The 25,136-nt window shown below is 46.8% G+C and overlaps 3 protein-coding genes across 7 annotated transcripts in view; 1 reads left to right on the top strand and 2 right to left on the bottom strand.

Annotated features, from left to right (window-relative positions):
- The window catches only part of FKBP15 (FKBP prolyl isomerase family member 15), a 58,240-nt gene extending 46,396 nt beyond the window's left edge, over window positions 1-11,844 (top strand). For 2 of the 4 annotated variants that reach the window (XM_040239344.1, XM_040239342.1), the window contains exons 21-28: window positions 1,591-1,727; window positions 3,384-3,539; window positions 4,263-4,415; window positions 5,378-5,500; window positions 6,562-6,669; window positions 6,956-7,590; window positions 8,639-8,735; window positions 11,228-11,844. In XM_040239344.1, coding sequence (XP_040095278.1) covers window positions 1,591-1,727; window positions 3,384-3,539; window positions 4,263-4,415; window positions 5,378-5,500; window positions 6,562-6,669; window positions 6,956-7,590; window positions 8,639-8,735; window positions 11,228-11,305 — 1,487 coding nt within the window. In that variant the 3' untranslated portion in view covers window positions 11,306-11,844. Of the gene's footprint in view, window positions 1-1,590; window positions 1,728-3,383; window positions 3,540-4,259; window positions 4,416-5,377; window positions 5,501-6,561; window positions 6,670-6,955; window positions 7,591-8,638; window positions 8,736-11,227 lie in introns of all 4 variants that reach the window. The other 2 variants (XM_040239343.1, XM_040239341.1) reach the window with 1 other exon arrangement.
- Window positions 11,845-13,844: 2,000 nt separating this feature from the next.
- On the bottom strand, window positions 13,845-22,229 carry SLC31A2 (solute carrier family 31 member 2). 2 transcript variants are annotated; one of them, XM_040239476.1, is made up of 4 exons: window positions 22,140-22,229; window positions 18,195-18,261; window positions 15,934-16,123; window positions 13,845-14,881 (listed from the first exon to the last, which is right to left on the bottom strand). In XM_040239476.1, the coding sequence occupies exons 1-4, from the start codon at window positions 22,143-22,145 to the stop codon at window positions 14,713-14,715; spliced, it is 432 nt and encodes a 143-aa protein (XP_040095410.1). In that variant the 5' UTR covers window positions 22,146-22,229; the 3' UTR covers window positions 13,845-14,712. The 2 variants fall into 2 exon arrangements, with proteins under 2 accessions (XP_040095410.1, XP_040095418.1); XM_040239484.1 differs by lacking the exon at window positions 22,140-22,229 and adding an exon at window positions 20,989-21,967.
- A 671-nt stretch (window positions 22,230-22,900) lies between these two features.
- On the bottom strand, window positions 22,901-23,724 carry LOC120863319 (60S ribosomal protein L7-like). Its single transcript, XM_040239447.1, has one exon. The coding sequence runs from the start codon at window positions 23,692-23,694 to the stop codon at window positions 22,948-22,950; it is 747 nt and encodes a 248-aa protein (XP_040095381.1). The 5' UTR covers window positions 23,695-23,724; the 3' UTR covers window positions 22,901-22,947.
- Window positions 23,725-25,136: the final 1,412 nt, after the last annotated feature.

Genomic DNA, 25,136 nt, shown 5'->3' with positions numbered 1-25,136 from the left:
AAGAAGGTGCTTCCTGCATTGGTTGCCTCTTTCCTAGAGGATGGATTGCAGTCTTTCAGCCTGGCACTCAAGCCCCCTCCACCTTGGCTTATTTCCTGTTATGTTGCTTAATTCATCGTAGCTCTGGGCATACTAGCCAGCCTGCTGCTTCAGTACATCCTGTATTTGTCTTGCTTTTTATCAATACTGTTCTCCAGACTTGTGGTGTGCCCAACATCACCAAGATTTACCTCCAGTTCTCCAAAAACTGCCTTTCAGAAACTTCACCCTTTTTTTTGCCCCTAGAATATTTGATCTCCTTTAAAATCTTGCATCTCTGAGTGCATTATTATGACCATTTTCAGAGTTAGCCTTTGATCAGCACTACTTGTGTGTCTGTTTTCCCTTCTATAATGCAAGCCTCTGAAGGGCAAATATGATGCTTTGCTCATCTTGGTGAAGTCCTTCCCTTAGTACTAGTTCAGTGCCTGGCACAAAGGTGCTGCTCGAGACATGGTGAATAGCAGATTTGTGAAGACTGGCATGTTGATTCATCCATCACCTTGTGTAAAAATAAATGTAGAAGGCACAGATGGGACCAGTAGGCCGGGTATGGCAAGAACAGCAACAGTTTTAAGAAGAAACAAAATTCACTTGTCCAGAAAGAGAGCTAAAAAACATTGATGTCAGCTGGTGGAGTGATACCTTGAAGATAAGTCCTTTCCTTCTTAGAGTATCACTTGAGCAAACTTGAAGGAAAATCTCAGATTCGAATGTCATACTGATACCTTCTTTCCGGTTTCACAGTGCCCTGTGACAGTTACCTTAACGGTGCCATAAAGGTCTCAAAAGTTTTCCAAGAAAATTAATTTTGATGCATTACATTGTAAAAATTGTTACTGTTTTCTTATTGAAGTATAGTTGATTTACAATGTTTTACAGTATTGTGTTAATTACTACTACTATACAGCAGAGTGATTCAGTTATACATATATATATATATTCTTTTTTTTTTAAATCTTTTCCATTATGGTTTATTATAGGGATATTACCCCTATGGCACAGATATCCCTTTGTGCCATACAGTAGGACCTTGTTGTTTGATAGATTACATTTTAAAGAAATATTCCAAATAGCTTTATTTGAGAAGGAATGTTTAGAAAACAGACTATTGATAGAATGTCCCAGTTACCAAGAAAGTTGAGAATATCTTACCAGGCATTGAGAAAGGGCCTGGACCACTACTAAATAAAGATGTCAACGTGTTGAGTCCAGTGTGTTGAGATGATGACCAACATGGAATTGAAGGACTGATAAATGTCACGGGTGATCTCTGACTGCTTGGTACACTTCTCTTCCATTTTGTGTGTGTCAGAGGTGACTTGTAGGTACAGAGATAAATATAGATGGGTGTGGAAGTCAGTGAGTCAGTTCATGGCTTGATAAGCCTGTTGCTGGTCAATGAGGTGATGCTGGAAGAAGTGAGTGGAAGAGGCTCGTGTGGGAGGGCTGGAAGATGAGAGAATGCAGTTTTGAAGGAGCTGTCAGGATGCCATACAGCCCACGGCAGCTCTGGTTCTACAGCCAAGCCTTTGTGCTGTCATATCTCAGAGCTCCAAGAAACCTCTCAGCAAGTGCAGTCCAAATTCAAGAGTGAAAAGCAAAGCCGGAGACAGCTGGAACTCAGGGTGGCCTCCCTGGAGGAGGAGCTGACTGACCTGCGAACTGAGAAGGAGTCTCTGGAAAAGGTATGCTCTCCATCTGAAGTTTCTCTGTTGTACCCAGGTGGCCAGAGTGGGCTGTTTCACAAACATTATTATTTTCCTTTTAAAAAGTACGGTAGCGTGTGCTCACTGTAACATACAAATAATACAGAAAAATATAAAATAAAAAATGAAAATTTATGTTTTCCTCTTCTCTATACTAGAGACAAGAACTATAAAAAAATATATGATTATTCTTCCAGATTGTTCTCTGTGTATAATATATAATGCACATAGCATGCATATGTGTGTGTATAAAGTATATGTATATACATGTGTACACTGATAACATTTTTAATAATAATGTGATCATGTTTAATACTTTAAAGATTGTATTGTGGCCATCATACTAATAAGAATGAGCGCTTTCTCATTCTTTGTAACTACTACATAGTAGGCTGCTGCAAGGCTATACCATAATTATACTTAACTATTCACCTGTTGATGGGTATTTCTGTTTCTAACTTTTCACTGTTTCAAACATTGCTTTCATGGATATCTTTGTACTATATAACTTTTTTTGCAAATTCATTTGCGCATTTCCATAAAATGGATTGCTTGAATTTGAATTGCTGCATCAGAGAAAATTCTCAACAGTTAAATTTTTAAAATAAATATCGCCAGATTATCCTGAAAAGTATGTTAGCTTACATTTCCAGCACTGTGTAAGTAAGCCTATTTCTCCATTATTCTTCCAACTCTGCCGGTATAAATTTTTACAATCTTTCATGATAGGTGAAATATGCTTATCTTGTCTTTAGGAATATTTTTGTTAGTAGTAAAGCTTTCATATATTTAACACCTATTTGTATTTCCTCTGTTATAAACACTATTAAAGTGCTAATCCTTTGTCATAGATGTTACAAATATTTTTCTAGTTTGATGTTTTTTAACCTTATTTAATGGTATCTTTTGTTATTTTATAAATTTTAACACTAGGATAATACTAGCCCCATTGAACAAATTGGGAACATTTCTATCTTTTTCTATATTTTGGTACAGTTTAGATTTGAAAAGAGTGTTCTGTTTCTGTGCTTTTAATAAAACTCTCTAGTAAAGCCCTTTTGCCTAGTGCCCTTTTAGAGGATAAATCTTGGTCTGTACTTTGTTTCTTCCATAATTTTATCAGGTTTTTTAAAAAAAGTTCTTTCTGATTGTGAGGGCTGTTTCAACTTTCCATTGTTCTCGATACTCCTACAGTGACCATCCTTGTAACACATAATCTTTATAATATATAATGCACATAGCACGCATATGCTTACTGCTTCCTTAAACTAAAGTCTAATTTGTGTAATTTCTGGGTGTGTGTATGTATTTTAAAGGTCCTGTCACAGAATTGTGACTTTCTTACCAGCAGATAATGAAAGTATCTTATTTCCCTGTACACCTACCACTGTTAAGATGTTCCTCATCTCTTAATACAGTGGTAGATAAAGCTCTTCTAGTTTACCTTCTTCTTGTTTTTTTCTTACTGCCAGTAGTCGAGAATGTTAAATATATTGGGGAAACTAAATTGAAAAAATGAATTGTTATCATTAACGAAGTAAGGACCCAGTGATGTTAGTAACTGCCACCACCATCACCATCTCCATTTATTTTCCTCAAACAATTAGAACTGATGACGGTTCTCTTGTTCCTAAGAACCTCTCAGAAAGGAAAAAGAAGTCAGCTCAAGAGCGCTGCCAGGCTGAGGAGGAGATAGACGAAATTCGCAAATCACACCAGGAGGAATTGGACAAACTTCGACAGCTCTTGAAGAAGGCTCGGGTGTCCACCGACCAAGCAGCTGCAGAGCAGGTAATGGGAAACTGAAGCACTTCGGAAATAAAAGGGAGGCACGAAGGACTCAGAAAAGCTTCTAGTTTCTTGATCCTTTCAGATGACATTTCTCATAGTTGATGCCTTTGGACAAAGGTAGAAGAAGAGCCAGGAATCAAATGGAGAATCTTCTGTCTGTTTTAAAGCTTAATGGAAATCTTATTATAAGTAAAACATGAAGGCAAAAAGTTTTCCAAACGTGACAAGGCCAAAGTCCTCACCCACCAGACACCATCCTCCAGGCATCGTCCAAGAAAAGAGGGACTTATTTAGGTAATGAGGCAGGGAAATCAAGGGCAGTGGCAGGACACAGCTAATCTCCAGTCATTTGACAGCAGCCTTTCTTTTTGTAAGTTTCTGCTTTCATGTTTATATGTTGTATGTTCTTTAGTTAGAGTGAATTGGTGTCCTCCATTTGATTATCTGTGGAATTTTGGAGGGAAATAAGTTTCTTCTGTTTAAAAAGGTCTAAGGGTCCAGATCCTGAAAAGTATGATCATATTATGGCCCTGGGGACCTGTTTATAGACAGTCTCCCTTTATATGGTTGTAGTACCTTTTGGAGTCCTGACAATCAAGGTCTTCCAGATGGTTGTTTCTCTGCTAAATCTGGGCTCTTAACTTTTTTGCCTTGTTAAAGATGGGGTTTCCCAAGATGTAGTTAGACGCCCCCCAGGATACAGTGATTACTTTCTCTTAGCAGCTGTCTCTAGTACATGCTGAGCTGCAGACCCAGTGGGAAGCCAAGTGTGAGCAGCTGTTGGCCTCTGCCAAGAATGAACACCTGCAGCAGTACCAGGAGGTGTGTACACAGAGAGATGCCAGTCAGCAGCAGCTGCTCCAGCTGGAGGAGAAGGTGAGTGTTTTCCCTTGGACTTAAGCAGCCTGGGCAATTTAAGGCAAACAGGTTGTTCAAGTCTTGTAGCTCCTTTTGTACCTGAAAGATGTTAATCACTTTTGAAAACAGAATCATACTGGTTCAGCTCTTTGGTTGATCAGTCATATTTCACGTACTCATTTGGGATGACAGGTCAGTGACCTAGAAAAAGAAAAAGCAGCATTCATGTTCCAGACTATGTTTTCCATTATAATTTGATCCTTCATTTATTAAGCAAATACTTATTGAGTGCCAGTTGTGTTCCAGGTACTCTGTTAGGGAAAAGGCTTACAAAGAACACTCCTCAGGAGTCTCAAATCAAGAAAGGGAGACCAAGAAACAAAGATAAGCATTAAATGCTGTGAGGCCCAGAAGAGGAAGTACCCAGGGGAGCAGAGGCAAGAGGGACAAGGAGCTTTGATGAGGTGGGGAAGGCCACAGGTGTTCTGGACAAAGGCCCTGAGATGGGCTGGAGCACAGGTGTGGTGGGATCATCTGGCATAAAACGAGAGAGAGAAGGAGGGATGGCTTAGCGCCATGTATGGAAGTCCTCATATCTGGAGGTCAGTTAAAGTATCCAGTTGAAAATCTTCCACTCAGAGATGAGGAAGGCAGTCTTGGTGGCGACCATTCGTATGTTTGTGTGACTAGGGTCATCAGACCCTTCCTCTCATTTTTCATCATATTCTTGACCTAATTAGGAACAAGGCAAGTGACCTTGTTGGGAAAGAGATGGAGTGGTGAGTTGGGACTGAGTGATGAGGAAGTGGAGTGCTCTGGGTCAGCAGGCCTGGGGAGTGGGTGGAGGGGTGTGGATGTCAGCAGGCTGACGTGAGGTTGACACTTAAAGCTTAGGATGCTTCTCCTCCTCCTGGGCTTCCTGACCTTCACCTGGAAGTCCAGGTTCCCAGGCCACAGCCACAGCCTGTTCGTTTTTGCAGTGTTCAGCCCTCCAGGCCCAAGTCACATCCCTGAGAGAGCAAAATGCACAGCACATCAAGGACCTAGAGAGCAAGGCCCAGACGTCTGGGGTCGAAGCCACTGCTGCTGACCCCTCAGAAAAGGTGAGCTAGCGTTTCAGAAAGTGAACCGTGTCCTATAGGGCAGTCGCGTATGCATAGCAGGCCTTCAGAAAGGATTTTTGCTGTCAGTGTGTTGTGTCCTTAGCTTGTTTTCCGATCCACCACCATCCGACTTGCTGCTGCTGCTAAGTCGCTGCAGTCGTGTCCGACTCTGTGCGACCCTATAGATAGCAGCCCACCAGGCTCCCCCGTCCCTGGGATTCTCCAGGCAAGAACAATGGAGTGGGTTTCCATTTCCTTCTCCAGTGCATGAAAATGAATTGGTAAAAAAAAAATAAAAAATAAATTAAAAAAAGAAAGTGAATTGGTCGTGTCCGACTCTTAGTGACCCCATGGACCACAGCCTACCAGGCTCCTCCATCCATGGGATTTTCCAGGCAAGAGTACTGGAGTGGGGTGCCATCGCCTTCTCTGACCATCTGACTTAAATCAGAGTTAACCCACTGGAACCTGTCTCTTTGGTGGCAAACCCAAAGAGCCCCATGCTGAGGTCTTGACAGATAAGGGAAATGTTTCTAAGTCACAGGAGAGGAGTGGGGAGCGTGCCAGCGTCTTCTGGCCACTAATCCTCGTAGCCCGTGGCAGCTCCAGGGGTCGCCTCAGTGGGAGGGTGGCGTCGGTGAGCCGCCTTTGAGGGTCGTAAGCACCCACGGCTCGCCTGTCCTTGCTATAGCCCTTCCGCCAAGTGCTGCTGATTATTCACCACTGTCCCCTCCACAGTGTCAGCCTTCGGTGTCTCGGTTCCTGACCAGCCGTGTCCCACTGCAGAGTCCTAAGAGGGCTTCATTTAAGCCTTCCAGACCTCTCTCTGGAATTTATTTATTTAACATCTAATTTATTTGGCCGGGCTGAGTCTTTGTTATGGCATGTGGTATCTTGTTCCCTGACCAGGAAAGGAACCCGAGCCCCCTGTGTTGGGAGCCCAGTCTTACCTACTGAACCACCGGAGAGAAGCCCCTCTCTGGAATTTACATGCATCCCTTAGTCGCTTGACTTTGGCAGCATACATTTGGATCTTGTTTCTCTCTCATGTGGTCGTGCAGGTCAAGAAGATTATGAACCAGGTGTTTCACTCCTTGCGGGGAGAGTTTGAGCTGGAGGAGTCTTACAAAGGCAGGACTATTCTGGGGACCATCATGAACACCATCAAGGTACAGCCAGCTGTCATTTGTGTTATTGAGATGGGTATCTCATTGCTTAAGTGCCGTCCAAAGGATCCTGAGTAAAAAATTATTCAAGATTGTTGATCAGTAACTAGGATGTCTGTACAGACATGGGCAGCCTCTTTTGAGAGGAAGAAACAAAGGCATTTGTACTGAAAAATAACAAACAGAACAGCAGAGTTACTTGAAGTCAACGACCAGTTGTGTTAATAGAGACTGGGAGTGCCTCTGTTTCTGGTCAGTGATCCTCTCCTCCTTCTTGGCTTTTGAACAGATGGTGACCCTTCAGCTGTTAAACCAACACGAGCAAGAGAAAGGAGAGAGCAGCAATGAAGAGGACGAGGACGAGGCGCAACCTCGGAGCCCTTCGGGACAGTCTCAGGCACCCCTGGACGGGGAGCGGCGGGAGCCCTCTGCAGCGCTGTCGGAGCGGGTGGTCCAGGAAGATGCCCCGCTGTCTCCTCAGGGCTGTCTCACTCCCCAGGATGACGCACAGAGAAGGGAAGGGGAGCCCTCAGAAACAGAGGCGAGCTTAGAGATAAAAGAACGTTCGGTCCCTCCCGAACTGGCTTGCCTCCCCTCGCGAAGAGCTCTGGGGCCCCCAACTTCAGTTCCCCCCAGGCCTCCAGGCCCTGTAGCTGTAGACTCTGAGGGCGAGGAAGCATTGAGAGACGCCCGTGTCAGGGAGGAAGAAAGCTCCGTGAGACTGTCCCCGACCTCAGACCCCGAGAAGGTGGACCCACTGGCCGTGGGGCCTGAACGTCCAGGAGAGCCTCAGCCTCCAGAGCTCCAGGAAGACAGGGATGCCACAAGCTCGGCTGCTCCCTCCCAGGAACCGTGCAGCCCAGAGGCAGCCCCGGCAGCCTCAGGAGCAGCACCTGCATCTGAACACTGTTCTCAGCATCCCAGGTGTGTCCCCCGAGCAGCTTCAGGAGCAGGCGGCTGCCTGTGGAGGTTGTCTCCAGTTTTTCCAGGGCGAGTGATTCATCCTGAGACTGGCTGGCTGGCTGAATCACTCACTCATTCACGTATTTACTCAGTACCTGCCATGCAGTAGGCTCTGTGGGAGTGTGGGAGGCAAGGTGGAGTTGGTTTTTGACTTGAAGAGCTTACAGTCTATTAGGGAAAACAAACAAATGCTTATACAGTTGACCTTGAACAACACAGGAGTTAAGGGTGCTGACCCTGTGTGTGTAACTTTACAATTGGCTCATCTCCAGACGCAAAAAGTCAGACACAACTTAGCGACTGAACACCCCCACACTCACCCAAGTGCAAATCATGTTTATTGAGAAAAGTCTACATATCAGTGGGCCTGCATGGGTCAAACCTGTATTCTTCAGGAGTCAACTGTATGTTATAAATGCATGATAAATGCTTTCTAAAAAAAGAAAGAAAGAATCAGGGTTACAATAGAGAATAAAGGGGGACTTATTCTACTTTCGGTCGGGTGACTAGGGAAGGATTCCGAGAAGGTGACGTGTAAACTGAGGCCTGAAGGATGGATAGGAGCCTTCTCTGCCAAGAGTGGGCAGGAGTGTTTGCAGAAAGCAAGGCCAGCACATGCAAGGCCCTGTGGTAGGAGGGGCGCGACGCAGTCCAGGAAGAAAGCACAGTGGGTGGGAGAACAGTGGTGTATGCCGAGGTTGGAGCACTCAGTAGGAGCCAAGGGATGCGAGATTTTGTTGTCACTGTTAGAAGTTTGAACTTTAAGTGCAGTGAGCAGCTTTTAAGGGGATTTAAGCACAGGAGTGATGTGACTGATTTACTGGCTTTAAAAGATTGCTCTGGCTGTAGGTTATGGAGGGAGTCAAGAGTGCTGGGGGTGAGTGAGGAGAAGCGGGGGATTCCTGGGCAGTCACCGCAGCTGTTGGATATTTAGCCCAGAGCCTGTGGGCACTGTGGCCTGGGGCAGGAACATTTTCCTATGACTTGATTTTCCTGATTTTGCTTTCAGCCTCTCTGAGGATGAAGAGGATGAACTGTTTAAAGGGGCAGCTCTGAAAGTTCCGAAGCCCAAAGCACAGGCTGAGGAGGAGGATGAAGACGAAGTGGTAAGGAACTCCCAGGCCCTGCCAAGTCCTCACGCCGCCCTCTGGGGGCCCCTCCCCGCTGGCTGTGAGAAGAGGGAGGGGGTCTGCTGGTGGCCCAGCCCCTGGGCTCTGTGTTCAGGGCCCTGTGCGAGCAGGCTTGGGCTGGGAGGGAACAGCTCTGTAAGCCTGGTGGGGATGGGCAGATACCACTCTATTCTTGAAAAAGGATCATGGTCTCCATTCATGCAGCAGTAATTTCTACTTGAAGAAAGTTGGGCTGCTTAGTCCCATAATTGAATGCTAAAGCCTCAGGTTTCCAGACCTCAACGCGGCTAAGGTGTTTTATTTGAGAACTGGAAAGGACTTTGAAGATCTTTTTGTCTGGCGTCTGTATTCATAGACAGACTGAGGTTCAGAAGGATGATTTACCTAAAGCCACAGAGTGAGTTAATGGTACAGCTAGGACTCAAACCCCAGGCTCCTACTCAGACCACCTGTTTCTAAGCATTTTCTGCTTCATCAGCCTGCTCTGCACCTGCTGCCTCGTTTTGTTATCACAATATCCCTGGGCAGAGAAGGGGTTAAGTGCTGAGAGTGTAGGGCTTCCCTGGTGGCTCAGTGATACAGAATCCACCTGCCAGTACAGGAGACATAGGGTACACGGGTTCGATCCCGGGGTTGGGAAGATTCCTCTAGAGTAGGAAATGGCAACCCACTCCAGTAATTTTGCCTGGGAAATCCCCGGCAGGCCACAGTCAATGGGGCCCCAAAGAGTCAGACACAACTTAGCAAGTAAACCAACAGCAGCAACAACTGATAGGGTAGCCTCATTTTACAGAACCCCAAAGTTAAGGCCAGAAGGGTAATCTGCTGACTAAGCCTGGGACAGAACCCCGTTTCTTGCATTCATGGTCCCCGTTGTACTAAGTTACAAGCATTCTTGGCTCTCTCTAGGACGTTTGACTATTGTGATAATTTCACTAGGGTAAAATGTGGGTGGAGAACACAGATCGGAGTCAGGCTGTCCATCCCAGGAACAGAAATATGAGGTGAATCGGGGCAGATCCTCTCCCCTTTGGTATCCACCAAAATGAATTCTGCTTTTTGCCAAGACCTTGGGAAAATGGCTGTGGCAGAGCTGGGATCTGGCTACTATGTACAGGAACCCTTCTCTCTTGCTTGTGTTCCCCGGGAAAGCGTGCTGGTTCCTCCACTGGCCTTTCTTCCCAAGAATTACATTTTCATTTGAGAGTTCTGAATATGAACACAAAGCCAATTGAATATCTCAAGTGACTGTCCCATATATGGATGGAGTTTTCTTACTTTAGCCGAACATTATTGGTGTTAATACTAATATCATCAAGTTAATGTCTGATTTTTGGGTCCTCTGAAAACTATAGACATTTAATCTTCTGCCAGTTCAGTGAAGTGTAGGCACTTTCATTCCATTTTGTAGAAAGAAGGCCACGGCTCTGGAACATTAAATAACTGATCCAAGGTTACATAGCTGGCAGATGCACACCAGAATCTCAGCTGGAACAAAACAGAAGCCGTGAGCCACGTTTTAAGATCCCATACCATCAGAGTTTAGAGATCACTTCACTGATGCCCAGGGAGAGGTTCGAGGTCTGTTAGTTGGGGGTGGAGATGGAATTAGCCCAGGGACTTCTGATCATATCACACCGCCTTCCTTTGGCTGGCCCTGGGAAATCTGATCCCGGGCCAGAGTAGTTCACCAGAGCAGAAGGTACCTTACTTAGTAGAGAACACTCGGGAGTGCCTGTCTTCAGCGTCAGTCCCAGCAACCCATAGGATTCTCCCTGCCAGTCTAGAGGGAAAAGGCCAGAGGCTCAAGTCACGAAAAGGGGGGAGAGTTTCCTCTGGCTCGTTAATCCCCCTTATCCTCCTGCCTGATGGGAGGGGCGGAGGGCCAGTGAGACCAGGGATATGAACCTACATTCCTGGGTTTTCTTCATCTTGGGATTCTCCACTTGGTAGGGAGGCCAAGACTTTAAATTCGACTCTCTCTCAAATGGTGGGCCCACGTCTAGAGCCAGGCAGGCTACCGAGGCCACAACAGCGTTTTTCAGATGTGACTGTACTCTTCCAGCTTCCTTCTTCCTGTGTCCTCTGCCCTGAGGGCGGTTCTGCTTCTCTGTTTCCTTATCCTGCTCCCCCTTCCTTTTCCCACACGAAATGTGTAAGTTACCACATGCGAGAAAACCTGTCCAATCAATACATGTGTTTCTCAAATAAATGACGAAACGAGCCAAAGTTGGTCTTCTTGTCTCCGTGTTGAAAGATTGCCGCCCTTCTCTGGCTGCTTGTCTCAGCTTTTCTGGAAGCCTGGGGTTTGCTGGCCTCAGGGTTCGTCCCTTCAGTTAAACCCTTACCAGCAGTCTCCTTTCCCACCTGGAGCCGGGAAAGATGCTGATCACTTCCTCTTGCGCAGGCGAGAAGTCCATCTGGTGCAGGGCCAAGTGAGGACTGACTACTCTTTCCTGTCTTGTCAGAGCATGAAGGGACGCCCGCCCCCAACACCCCTTTTTGGAGATGATGACGATGATGATGACATTGACTGGCTGGGATGAAGACCCAGGAAACCGGTGCAAAGGTTTCTCTACCGACCCTTCCCTAGGCACAATTTTGCACAGCCAGCGCTGGCTTTAGATGAGCCACGGGGTGAGGTGAAGGTGAGCACGCTGAGGACAGTAGTTCCGATGCCTGAGCTGGCCCACCTCCGAGCCCCTGCCTGACCAGGTGAAGCAGCGTGGGACCCTGTCTTCGGAACCCTGGGGTTGGCAGCAGCCCCCCCCCGGTCCTGCCTCAGAGTCCCGCATGGAGAAAGGGCTGGGGGGCTCCCCTCCAGCGAGGCCCTGGGTCCTGCCCTCTCCCACGCCTTCTGTTCTCTGAACTCCCAGACCGACCTGCCCCTCGGTGCTCCCCGTGTCCCAGCACCAGTGCTGTCCCCGCGGTGAGGTCTCCCTGGCAGAACTGGTAGAGGGTAAAGTTACCAGCCTTGCCTGCAGTCCTGGGACGTGTATCTTTTCTCTGCCTTAAATCTGATATAAGAGGTCAATGCATATTTGAAATTAAAAAAACAAAAATAAATGTCTGCAATGAAACCTGACTCAAGCTTTTGGGGTGAAATCAAATCTGGTTCCGAGAGCAGTCTGTACCCTCTGGGAATGTGAGGGTAGGGGTTGTAACAGATCTGGGTTGGTTAACATGCGTGAAAGCACTGTGACATGCTTCCTTAGGTACTTAACCCTGGAACTGTTAGGCTTTCCAAGCACTATCCCAGCATCCCAGCTACTCTGGGGCTCAGGGCAGCAGGGTTAGGACCAGTCCTGTCGTCCACTGACTCCAGGTCCTACACCCTAGGAAGCCAGGCACAGAAGATGGGGAGGGTCCCTGTGTTGTCGTCCATCATGGATGGTACCTGAGAGCCTGAGTCTTCACTTGAAGAGCAGCTTCCGTTTCCTCTGATTTCAGGCCCAAGACTAATGCAGGAAACAGTAGTGAGAAAATATTCATGGTCATTTTACTTATTTCAGCATTTTCCAAAGACCATGTAAGCAGTCTTTAAAAAGTAGAATAACTTTAATAAAAATGTTCCCTGATTTTAAATGTTTATAAGAACCCAGATTCCACTCCATCTCACCTGCCAGTCACACGTATCCTTTTTGATGATAGCTTTGAGCCTGTCTTCCATCTGTGGGCCTGGGAGGCATAAGAACTACCATTTAGTAAACTCTATTGTTTAACAACTAGGCGCTGTTTTGGGGCACTTTACCCAGACTGTCTCATCTCCAGCGGCCCTCACAGAAGATATTTATCCTTTAATAGAGGAGATTGAGGCTTAGAGAGGTAAAGTCACTCGTCCAACCTTACATAGCTAGTAAGCGACAGAACAGGAATGCAAATCTTGGCCGTGGGATTCTGAAGCTGGGGCTCTCGGCCAGCCCAGCACCATTTGTCCTGGGTTGAGGGAGGAGGGCAGTGTTGTATGTCAGAAATACAGGCTCCTGGGCCCCACCCCAGGTCCCCTGAAACAATTTCCGTCCTGTTAGGGTGAAATTCACACAGCACAGACTTCTCAGCCTCCACTGTCTGCATTCACACCCTTGTTCCACTGGATGCCGTGTGGCCAAAGCCAGTTACTGCCTCAGCCACAGCCCTCATCTGAGCTGATGAGCAGACTCTAGGCCAGGGAGCCTGACCACTTATTAGCTGGGTGACTGTAGCTGCCTTAGCTTCCTCATCTCTGAGACAAGGGCAGAAATACTTCCTACTTTATTGTGGGAATTAAATGAGTTAATACTCTATAAAGTGCTTAGAACACTGCCCGTCTGGTAGATAGTAAGTATTATATAGGTGTTTGTTAAAAACAAAAATTCGAGTAGAGAAAATACCACCTTTTGTGACTTGACTCTGAAGACCGTTGAAAATGCCTACTTTAACCTGGCCATATAATCCATTTCTCTAGACAGTAGATTTTTTAAAAAGCCCTCCATGCTGTGAAAGCCTCAGCTGTATTTAAAGAGACCATCAAACGAAAGAGGCTGCTGATCACCTACAGAGATGATCTCAGCAGTGCCTCAGGGCAGGGGAGGGGTCTTAGCTGGACACGGAAGTGGATGCCTGACCTGACCATGGATGCCTGACCGTCCAACTACAAGACTACAAATCTTAACACCCGTTGTGACACTGAGAAGCTTTCCATCTCCCTGCTTATGTGGGGAGAATACACGGATCAGTACTGAAGGCGTCACATACGATACTTTCTGTTTCAGCTCTTTCTTATTGTAACTTTTAAAAGGGGCTTTGATATATTTTTGCTTCTGCCCTCAGGGAGAGAAGGTGCTAATAACAGTGCGTTTATAGTCCATGTGACAGTTCTTTTTCTAATCATTATTTGTTACATGAACAGAAGAATGGCTTATTGACTAGGCTGGCACTGAGGGTGTCTGCTGAGGAAACAGCGTTTCGGGGCTGAGTTTGCAGAGCACAGAGTTGTCTTCATGGGAGACAGCCAGATTCAGGCCCTGGGCAGCCCTACTCAGCTCCTGCAGTTTCAGGGTTCTGTGAGCTTGCTGTTTGAATGAGGAGAAACAGAAGACACCCACAGACTATTTAAAAATATATATTTATTAAAATAATTTCTTTTTTAATTCTCAAAGCTTCAGACCATCTTTCCCCTAGCCCATGAGGTACTTGAGTGTAGACATTACAGTAGACAGCAGTGATTTTCTCTCCCTGGGTCTATTCTTTCCTTTTCTTTCAAGCGAAAAGGTTCAATATCTGAAGAGCCCCCACCTAACTCTACTCATTGGCTTGATGGCTTATCGCATCTTCAGTTGATACGCCCTGTGGCTTACTCAGTATTTGAACAATCCTGTTTCCCCACCAGATCACTATGGGTGAGCAGTAAGTAATAAAAAGAAAACATCAGGATTGAATATTACTCAGTGAATTCTTGGTTTTGCATTAGGGGGAGGATCAGGATAAGATTAAGGCCACAAAGAGCTCCCCTCCCCTACACCTAAAGCCATTTAACTATCACCTTCCCATGGCAGTGCCATCCCATGGGAGAAGCTCACTGTATTTGGAGGGTAGGTCACAGCCCTGGTAAAGATCCTGCTCTTTGCCTTTAGTCAGCTGTCACTTACTCTCGCCCCAGGAGAGGGAAAGGGATCCCAGCAAATGCTGCCACGGTTATGAAATCTGCCCCCAGGTTCTGGTCTCCACCCCACCTCCTGTCACAGCAGCCTTCTTAAAGGCACAGAAAGACTTCGCCAGGGCCCTCTGCAGCCTGGCTGAGGAGTGGCAATGGCCTCAGAACTCCAGGGAGCAAGCGCTGGGTTCAGCTGAAAGTTTCCAGGAGCCGGCAATGCCTTGAGAACAGCCAGCAGAAGAAACAGGAGACATGGGGTTCAAGGTCTGGAACGAGGTGCCCTAGGTCCTTCCAGCCCCCAGAGCCCTCACCCTCAACCAGCTAAGTCATGTTGAGAAGTGGGTAGGCCAGGTAGTAGCCCACACCTGAGCCCAGGACCACGCCGAAGAAAATCCAGGTGTTGTAGGACATAACCGCTAGCATCATGAAGTAGCCCACGACCACCTGAGCGACATGGAGCAGAGACTGGCCGAAGTGACACAAAAACCACCTAGATGAACAGGAACGCCCAGTTAATGCTGGCAGAGAGCTGGAAGCTAGGAGTTGGTGTCAGGGAGTGGAAACAGCAACCAAGGTATAGGACTAGCTTCTTTATAATCCGTACATTTAACCCAGGACAGATTTATTTTTAAAGAGACATGTCAGAAACCAGTGATAGAGTAGGGAAGAGGGACTTGTACAAGGAGTTTGGGATAATCATTTTTCTACCACACTGAGCTATGAGCTTCCTGGTATCCAGGGCAAAAAGGGAAAATGAGATATGTGATCAATCACATCTGACAAAGGATAATACAAAATCATCAGTAAGGCAGACATTTTCCCCCCTGAATCAGCTGTGAATGGAAGTATTACAATGGAAAGAGCATGGACCCTGGTAACAGATTAATTTCTAGCTCTGCCACATGCTAACTGTGGCTCAGCATAAGCGTCTTAACCTCTCTGAACTGAAATATCCTCATCAGTAAAACATATATAAGACCAGTACGAAAACACCTCCCTTGCAGCAGGTTTGTGACTGTTCAAGGCCCCCACCTAAGGAGCAGACAGACACAGTTAGCACAGCCAGTACTGCAGAGAGGACAGAATGGGAATCCCCAGTGGCTATCAGAACGAGGAGGGAAGGAAGGAGCAAGAGGTTGCCCTCTACCAAGCTGGTACGCTGCTGACAACAAATTTTTATCATTTGTATAGAAGACCTGCAGGTACCATCTTGGGTTTGGAAGCCTTAGTGACCTAAGAAAACCTGCTGTGGTTTTGGGGTGGGCTGAATAGACACCCTTGTTGCTGGACTGAGGCTTGCACCGGAGTCAGAAAGATTGCAGCCTCCCACGTGGCTGTTCAGAGCCCCAGCCTGGGTATCAGGAGACCTGGCTGTAGTCCACGTCACTGACAACTAACTGGAAGCTCTTGGGCAAGTTCCGGTCCATCCCTGGGCCTCAGTTTCCCTTGGATGAAGTGGGGCTAAGTGTCCTGCAGGTCCAGCCTACCTCTCAAGGTGAGTGTGAGCACTCTGCCCGTTGCCCCCCACCCCACGTCTGTTACCTGAGAGGGCTTCTGCTGACAGGCAGGGAGTCTGAACTTGAAGAATCCTGGTCTGTCTCTTCGATAAGCTGCTGGCTTGTGGGGATGGACAGGTTCATCAGGGCCTGGTAGAGCAGCCTGGCTTTGCCAACCTTGATGCTTTCATACAACACAGCCAGAAGCAGGATGACCAACACGGAAAGGGCCATGCCTGTCAAAGGAGACTGAGTTACAGAGCCCAGCCAGGCAAACACTGCTCCCCTTCTGGCAGCTTCTCTGGGGACTTGGCACCTCCCCCCACCCTCCCTCTGAATCCATTCCTCCCCCCCTTCCCCTCCCATCTTCTTCCCCACTCTTGCTGGGCTCAGAACTCCTGTCTCTTTCCCCTTCCAGCCCATTGTTGATGGGAGTGCCCTGCTGGAGTGTAGCTTTGGGCTCAGCAGGAAAAGCCACCTGGCAAAGCCGGGGGGGTGGGGTGGCGGGGAGCATGCCCACCGGCACATCACCCCACCTGCACCCCAGCAGGCAGCACTGCATCCTCTGAACACGGTGCATGGGTTCCCTTTAGTTCACGGAGGTCCATCTAATTTCTGTGGCTTCATAATGTCTGTGAAAGATTAGATTCTGCAGAGATGGCCGCCTTGCTCTATCCCACCCCACATGCTCTTCTTACAGTGGCAGCATTCCTGCCATCAAGGGGTGGCATCTGTGTTCCTCCCCTTGTCCCAGAAGACCTCTGGGACTGCCTCAGCCAATAAAGGTGGAAATGATGCTCTCTGACTTCCAGAGCTAGGTCTTTAAACTAGGCTTTTTTTTTTTTTTACCTTGTTCTTGCTGTCTCCCTTTTTTCCCCTACCTTTTTCTCTTGGGACACTCACTCTGGGAACCTAGGTACCTTGCCACAAAGACCTCAGCCAACAACCCCTGCTGAGGTCCTAGCTATCAACCAGCATCAATTTTGATCAATACCTGTAGTGATGGGCGTTTGGGCTTCTTCCAGTCTATTTTTATTCCTTTTATTTTTTGATGGTACTCAACACAATTTATTGAATGAATAAATTAAGAACTAAGAATTGACACTTCCAAAACACAGTGATTTTTAAATTGTTTTATTTTTATTTATTATATTTACATTAATTTATTTTTTAATTGAAGGATAGTTGCTTTACAGAATTTTGTTGTCTTCTGCCATTAAATGGCATTGTTTTAAATGGACCTGAGCTCTATAGAATTGGATTATTCATAATCTTTGCCTTTGCCACTATCATTGCTGATCTAAGAACAGTCCTCTTATCACTTTTATTTTATAATCTGCCTACCAAGCTAGAGTTAACAAAATCACATGTCCTATTTCAAAGTAACTTTTTGAGAAACATGTATTATTTCTATTAACAGAGGTAATAACAGACTTCGTAACTAAATAAAGCTACTCAACTAGGAAACAAGGCATCCTGCTCTGTTTCTTTGTTCCTTCTATTATGTTACAATGCCTTCCATCGTCTATCCCCAGGTTGTAGGTAGGTATATTGTGATCACAGCAATTTCCATCCATAGGTTGCCAGCAGAGATTATAAGCCCAGAAATTAAAAATGGTGAAAGACTGAAGAAAACAAATATGAGTCAGGTCTAACAGATATAGGGGAAGAAAGTATAAAGAGCTGGAGAGAGAGAGAAGATCAGAGAAAACGGGCAGATGGGAGACGTGGACTCTTCACACAGACAACTGGATCCCTGCAGTGAAAGCTCTGGCCTCAGCAGTCTATTTTTAACATGTAAGTGCTTAAGTGGAAACACAACTCCATCATGAATTAGTGCCCGACTCTGCCTTTTCAAGTCAAAGGAATACTCGTCTCTTTTCAAATTTATGTCTCACTTGAGGTTAAAGGCTGCAGCAGCTACTCTGGGCTTCTGCGCTGACGCCAGACAGTGAACCCTGTATGAAGGAGGTGCTAGGAGGCAACAAGAGGGCCTGATCTAGTTCTGACTCTGATGCCCACTATGTGTCCCTGGACAGGTCTTTCCCCCTCTCTGGGTGTCAGTTCGTTCCCCTGTAATGGAGGGGGAAGCTGCACCCTCGTGCCTCTCTCTGGGCCTCACAAACAGCTCCTTGCAGTCTGAAGGGCGGAGATTCCAAATGGAATGACAAATGCAAAGTTAACGCTCAATATTTATGGAAGAAGTCAGGCTCCCGAAAATGTCCACAGAGCATAACGATAATGAGAACCTGGGTTCCCACTGCCTGGAGGTACTCAATCTACAAGTCTGGGCTTCCCAATTCTTACCTGTAGGACTGTGGACACTCCAGAAATCAAAGAGAAGCACTAGCTCATCTGAGAAGACGAAATGCATCTGAAAGAGAAGGGGCTGCATCAGAGGGGCCTTAGGGCAGAGTGGAAATCACGTTCCTGACTGCTCTCCAGCAACCTCTTCTAAAGACCCGGGAAAACAAGGTCACTGGATTTAAGTGCTGGAAAGGCCATTAGAAGCCATCAGAGCCAACTGAAGCCAGGCAGGGCAGGGAACTGCCCAGGGTCCTCCAGTAGGTGAGCAGTAGAGCTAGAATTGAGTTGGCCTGTTCCAGGAAGGGGCTTCCCTGGTGACTCAGATGGTAAAGAATCTGCCTGCAATGCAGGAGGCCTGGGTTCAATCCCTGGGTTGGGAAGATCCCCTGGAGGAGGGCATGGCAACCCACTCCAGTATTCCTGCTTGGAGAATCCCCACGGACAGAAGAGCCTGGCGGGCTACAGTCCATAGGGATGCAAACAGTCAGACATGACTGAGCTACTGAGCACAGCACAGTTCCCGGTAGATGTAAGGTGCTTGGGGGTGCACGTCCTCACTGGACCAACCAGTCACGGTGCTCTCAGTCGTGCAGAGATGACTCCTTTGTGCCCTTGAAAGGCAATGAGGATATGCTAGGCTGAGGACTGACTGCCTCTTCTTACCCCAGGGCCCCAGCCATTCTGTTCCAGCAGTGTTTATCATGGATGAGCCCAGGGTCAGCTGTCTTCAGTGTGTACTGCACACCTGTTCACCCAAAATTCACTGAACAGTTGCTGAGCCTAATCCCATGCCCAGCATTATGGAGAGAGGTTAATGTGTCTGCCCTTGATGAGCTCACAGTCTTATGGAAAGAATGAAGGTGGAAGCAAAGAGCACGCAGCACCTGTCTGAAGGCTCTTCTCAAAGAGCAGCTGGTCCACCCTGTGTTCTGGGTGGCATCAAGAGCTTTGCCACCCAGATATAATATCTCACTTCACCACAATCTTCTGTGTGGCAGGGCCAATTAGGTCCATTGTATAAGAAAGAAAACAGGGAACTGGGATCTGAAAAGTAATTTGCTGAAGGTCACAAAGCTAGTATTAAAAAGTTGGCAGAACTGAGATTCAAACCCGAGTCGAGTTAGATGCCAAAGCCCCATCTGTCTATGCTGCCTCTCAGTGACCAAGAGAAGAGGACAAGATGGGAACTGAATGGGATTCTAAATGCCTGCATCAGGCTTAATGATTGGCAAGATTAAAGCCAGAGAAATTAGTCAGCTCACACTCTCAAAGAAGGGATGTTTCCCTCCTGTCACTGGGCGAGACCTCAACCAGCAGAAGCACTGTCAGTGCGCAGCTATAGCCAAGCAGATCCTGGCTGAGCTGGGATCAGCTGATGGAAGACTTCACTTTCAAAGACAATGGCCAAATATTAGAATCTCCAAATGCCAGAGTGACAAGTGTCCCAAAAGTTTTTAAAATTGAGACATAATTGACAAATAGTGAATTTGTTTCAGGTGTACAACATGATTCCATATATGTGTATATTGCAAAATGGTCACCACAAGAAGTCTAGTTAACATCCATCATGACAATTACAATGTTTCTTTCTTGTGATAAGAACTTTAAAGGTCTACTCTTAGCAACCTTCAAATCTACAGTACAGTATTATTAACTAGTCACCATGCTATTATATCTCCAGAACATTTTCTCAGAGAATTTAGTCCCCTGGTTTTCACCTTTTCCCCCCACAGAACACTGACAAAATGTTCCTTGTAACTCCACGATATAAAACACAGGGCTTTTGGTGACGAGGGGAGAGAGGTCTGAACTCTGCTGAAATTCAAAGTGGAAAACACTGATCTGGTCCAATTCTAGTCCCTTTCTAACCACTTCTCATTAGCAGATGGGTAAAAGGAGTTCCAAAAGGGGAAAGGATTTGTCCAAAACCTCGTAAGATGAAAACTGAAACCTAGAAAGTCTTTAAAAAAATCATGTTGAATAATTTTAAAATAAAGATAGCTTTTTATCTCCCTAATATGAAAGTGATACTTGCTTAATGGAAAAAGCTGAAACAGTACCAAAAAGAAAGTAAAAAATTATTTTGAGTCCTACTATCCAGAGATACCCTATGTCACGATCTCAAAAAGAGTATCCATTGAGGTGGCAAAATGTTCACAAAAAATTGATAGGCAATAACAAATAGGTACAAGTAATCCTGTGAAACGGCATTTACACTGGAATTGCACCCATGGAATTTCAGAAGCCTACAGCACCATCTGTGCAGGTGGAGTGAGGTATGGTGCCTTGACCCCTACTCCAACTTCATTTGATAAAGCAGCTGGCATGACTGGAATGTCCCCCTGTGGCTAATTAATCAGAGAGGTTCCATAACTGGGTTCCTTCTGTCATCCTTAGGCTTGGGTCAGCTGTCTCAGGGACCCCAAACAATTTTCGCAGTAGATCGAAACACCCCCAAAAGCTGTGCTAGGGGTGCAGGTGCTGGAGACAAATGAGACAAGTCCTTGGCCCCCAAAGAGCAACTGTTTGTTAGGGGAGAGGGAGTGAACAAATAGTACAAAGGGGTTTATGTATTCAGCAAGGGGGAGGCCTGGGGAGTGGGGCATCTGGGGGTACTGGGGACAGAAGATCCCTGGAAGACACCTAACCCAAGCCAGGGAAGCAGGTGGCTAGGACATCTGAAGCAGGAAGCAGTCAGGGCAGATGGACAGTGCAGGTTTTCCAAGCTGCAAGTCCACACAGAGCGTCCACCTCTCTGGGTAGCGAGGGGCCAGAAGGAGGGACAAAGACTCACCTCTCTTGCCTTTTCACCCGTGAAAAAGATTCAAATCAGCACACCCTGACTTGGAGCTGCAGTTTTCAGTCAAAGAGCCCTGTGGTCAGACACTCAACGGGCGGGCCTCTCATCCAGTTTCACAGCTTTGGATAAACCAGGGCCTCCAGTAGCTAAATTATCTGTGTCTGGTTCAGGGCCCCACCCTGTGGGGAGGGGCTACGGGGAAAAAGACAGCAATCACGGGACTTGTTTCTTCTTTATTTTCTCATTTGGAGTTACTCACGCTTTGAGAATCCCAAGGACAGAGGAACCTGGAAAACTACCGTCCATTGCCTCGCAAAAGAGTTTGACACTACATAGCAACTAAACAACAACAACAAGAAGCACTTCCAGAAAAGTGCCCTCATTGATAAGCTAAAGAGTTTAGGGGCAGATTAAGGTCCCAGTCCTAGCACTGCCTGGCTGGGGAACTTTTCATATAAACCCTTCCCATCTGTTTCCCCTTTTAGAGGGCCGTCGGGAGTTGGGTGTGTGCGTTTGACTAAATGACCTGCGCTGGCTTCCTGAATCTTCAACTCTATGACATTCTTCCTGGAGAAGAAAACTGTGTACATGATTTATTCATAGACCGAAGAGTTTGCAAGCTGTCAGTTCTCTCCAGCCCAGGTGAACTCTACCAAGAAAAATAGTTTATCTGAAACGCTATTTCTAACCCAAGTGTAAGGATGGAAAGTGGCAAGCTCTGTTTTTTCTCCGAAAAAATCAGATCACGAATTTGCGAAGGCAGGGAACCGCCCGGGGGTGTGTGTAGGTGAGCCCCGCCGCCGGCTGAAGTGCTCCGAGAATTCCCTCCTCATGGGCACCTCCCCGCAGTCTCCCCCAAGTCACCGCGCCCAGAGCAGGGGGAACCCCCGCCAGGCTGTCTTCACCCAGCGTATCCCGACCCTCATCCGCGGACTGCTAGTCAAGCCGGACTGACTCCCAGCAGGAGGAACAAATAAAAAACCCCAAAGCCCCGGCCAGCTCTCCTGCTCCCGATGTTGACGCAGCTGCCAGCACACCCCCTCACCGGCCCCCTGCCAGGGGCACCGCGGGATGCCCGGGGTCGCCTGCTCCAAGGTCCCAGCGCCCACCCCGCGTCCGCTCCTCCAGGAGGCGCCCGGACTCACCGCCATGGTGAGCGTGCTGGGCGGCTGGGCGCCGGGGCCGCGTCTGCTCGCTCGGGACTGGGGCTCCGAGCCCGAACAGCCGCCGCGATCGCGACCGGGGCTGCGCGGTCACGTGGTCCGGGCGAGGCGCGCGCGCGGGTGCCTGGGACTTGTGGTCCCCACAGTGCTCCCCGCATCCTCGGGCGCACCCATCGGCCGGACCTCCTGCCGAGCTCCAAGAAGGGAGCGGAGCCGGCCTCTGGGCCAGAGCCGCCAGCACAGCACAGCGGGGTCCCTTCTGCCTTCTCTTTGGGCCCCTTCCTGTTTTGCACTTATCTTTCCATTATCATAAAAGGATTTATTGCTTGTTATAATAAACAGCTTAACACCTGTTAAGTCCATCTTCTGGACGTGATAACAAGAAGTCAGAAGTAAATTAATGAAATTATGCCCCAAGTTTTTCATGTAACCATCCTTCTTTTTCTTTTTTTTTTTTTCTGCAACATTTTTAATCTGTAAACTGAACTTTTTATCATGCACAAAGGCCTATGAAATAGGCTTTCTTAGATTAGACCCAGTTTGGCCAACTGAAAATGGAAAATCAGGATTGTTTTTTGTACAGGAAAATCTGCAATAAACCCAAGGAATGTTTTTCACAAGACACAGGCTGGACCCTAAGTTTTGCATCCAAGAGGCCAGGCTGTTGATTTGACTTAATCTTGTCACAGCAAGATTTGCAAAGGAAAAATAAAAGTCAACCAAGACAGTACATTTCAATTTGATTCAATTGTTTATTAACCAGAACACAAAAATAATCCTGGTAGATACCTTAGTTCATCCTTCTAATAAGCCTGTTGATCTGGTCTTCCCTGTTGCCAGCATCTCCACCTTCTACAAAATGGGTGGTCTTTTTCTTCATTCCACCTCGTGGAGAAGACAATTTAAAGGGCCACAGGAAGTTGTTTGCTTCTTTGAAACGTTTTCCAACGGTATAGATCTCATGAATCAGATCTTCCATGCAGATGATTCCATATTTCCCAAGAGATCGAGCAATCAATGCATTGTCTGTCAGAGCAATTCGCCTTTTGTTGATTTTGCCATAACCACGCTTGTAGATCAATTCATTTACAGACTTCAGATTTGGGTACCCCCATGCAATGTACGGCTCCACAATTCTCAGCATGTTAATTGATGCCTTGTTGAGCTTCACAAAGGTGCCGTTGAAGATCTGCCGGAGGAGAAGGAGCTGCAGCACCTTTTGAACCTTTGGGCTCACACCGTTGACACCTCTGGTCCTGATGACGAACGCCAGTTTGGGTTCCGCAGGTACATAGAAGTTGCCGGCTTTTCGTGCCATCCTAGCCATTCGAATTTCAGTTCTGTACATCTGCCTGTATTCCTTGTGGTAATGCTTAGCTTTTTCATAGATAAGCTTCCTCCTTGCCTTTCGAAGCATCTTTTGGGCAAACTTCTTTCTCAGTCGCTTGATCTTAAGCTCTGCGAAATTCTTCCGCTTTTTCTTAAGGGTTTCTGGCACAGCAGGAACCTTCTTTTTCTTCTCTTCTGCACCCTCCATGGTTCCAGCCGGGAAAGAGGCATCCTTCTTTTTCTTCTTCTCCTTTTTCTTGTTTTTTTCCAATCTGAAATGAAAAGCAATACACAGTTGTAATTTTAATTTGTATTTCTTTAATAACTAGGATGGTAAACTTTCTTTTTATTGGTGTAGCCGTTTTGCTGTATTCTCTGTCCATTTTATCCATCCTGCTTGGGGTGAGGAGAGTTTTATAGGGGATGAGGGATTTTTAACAGTATTTAATTTAAAATATATTTAGTAGCGACTTCACTTTCACTTTTCACTTTCATGCATTGGAGAAGGAAATGGCAACCCACTCCAGTGTTCTTGCCTGGAGAATCCCAGGGACGGGGGAGCCTGGTGGGCTGCCGTCTATGGGGTCGCACAGAGTCGGACACGACTGAAGCGACTTAGCAGCCGCAGCAGCAGCAACCCTTTGCCAGTCCTTCTAGGAGGAAAGTGGCTTCTTAGAGAAACCTTACCAGAGGCAGCACTAGCAGAACTTGAACCTGGAATATGACTTCATTTCAAATCCTGCGCCAACAAGAACTGGCTGCAGGACCTCCAGGAAATGGCTTTACATTTCTGAGCCTTGGTTTCCTGGTGGGTAAAATGGAAAGAATAATAGAAGCATGTCATAGAGCTATTGTAAGGCTTAAGTGAAGTCTTTCGTGTTAAATCCTCATCAGAGAACCTGGCAGTCAGAGCTTGCTCTAAAAAATGGTAGCCATTGTCATCCTTAACAGCAAATATTTCCGTTCTGTTGTAACTGAACAGGATCCTGTGGTTCCTTCCTGGGACAGACCCTCCCTACTTCCTCTGCCTGCTTCATCTTTGTGAAAAGTTCGTCTCCTAAGTCTCTCCTGAGCCACAAAAACCTGACTCAAGAATTAGTGACTGAAAGGGTGAACATGTAGTGACAAAAATTGGGTACTGAACCAGGAGAAACTGGTAAGAACTTAAAAAATAAATCGGCCATATGGCAGTCACAGAATCTTACGTTCCTTCCTGAAGTATCTAGATAACAGTATCTGATGCAAATTTCCTGAGTTGTTTTACAGATGCTAAAACCCACCAAATAGAAGAAGTTAACATTAGATGACCGCGAGTGTGTAACCCCCAGACCTGCTGGAGCCTGAGGGTTAATATTGTTGACCCCTGTGAAACCACCCTGTTACCTCACCATCAACCAGTCAGAGAATTGTGCACAAGCTGATCACACACTCTGCAACTCCTCTCCCTCACCTTGTCTTCAAGAATGCTTCCCCAAAGGGACTTCACTGGTGGTCCAGTGGTTAAGAATCTGCCTTGCAATGCAGGGCACATGGGTTCACCTGGTTGGGGAACTAAGATCCCACATACTATGGAGCAAACTAAACCAGAATGCCGTAGCTACTAAACCTGTGTTCTACAACCCGTGTTTCACAACTAGAGAGGAAAGATCC

This window comes from Oryx dammah, unplaced genomic scaffold, assembly GCF_014754425.2.
Source record: "Oryx dammah isolate SB20612 unplaced genomic scaffold, SCBI_Odam_1.1 HiC_scaffold_1, whole genome shotgun sequence".
NCBI lineage: Eukaryota > Metazoa > Chordata > Mammalia > Artiodactyla > Bovidae > Oryx > Oryx dammah.
Note: the sequence above shows the minus strand (reverse complement) of the source record. Positions and strands in the feature narration are given on the sequence as shown.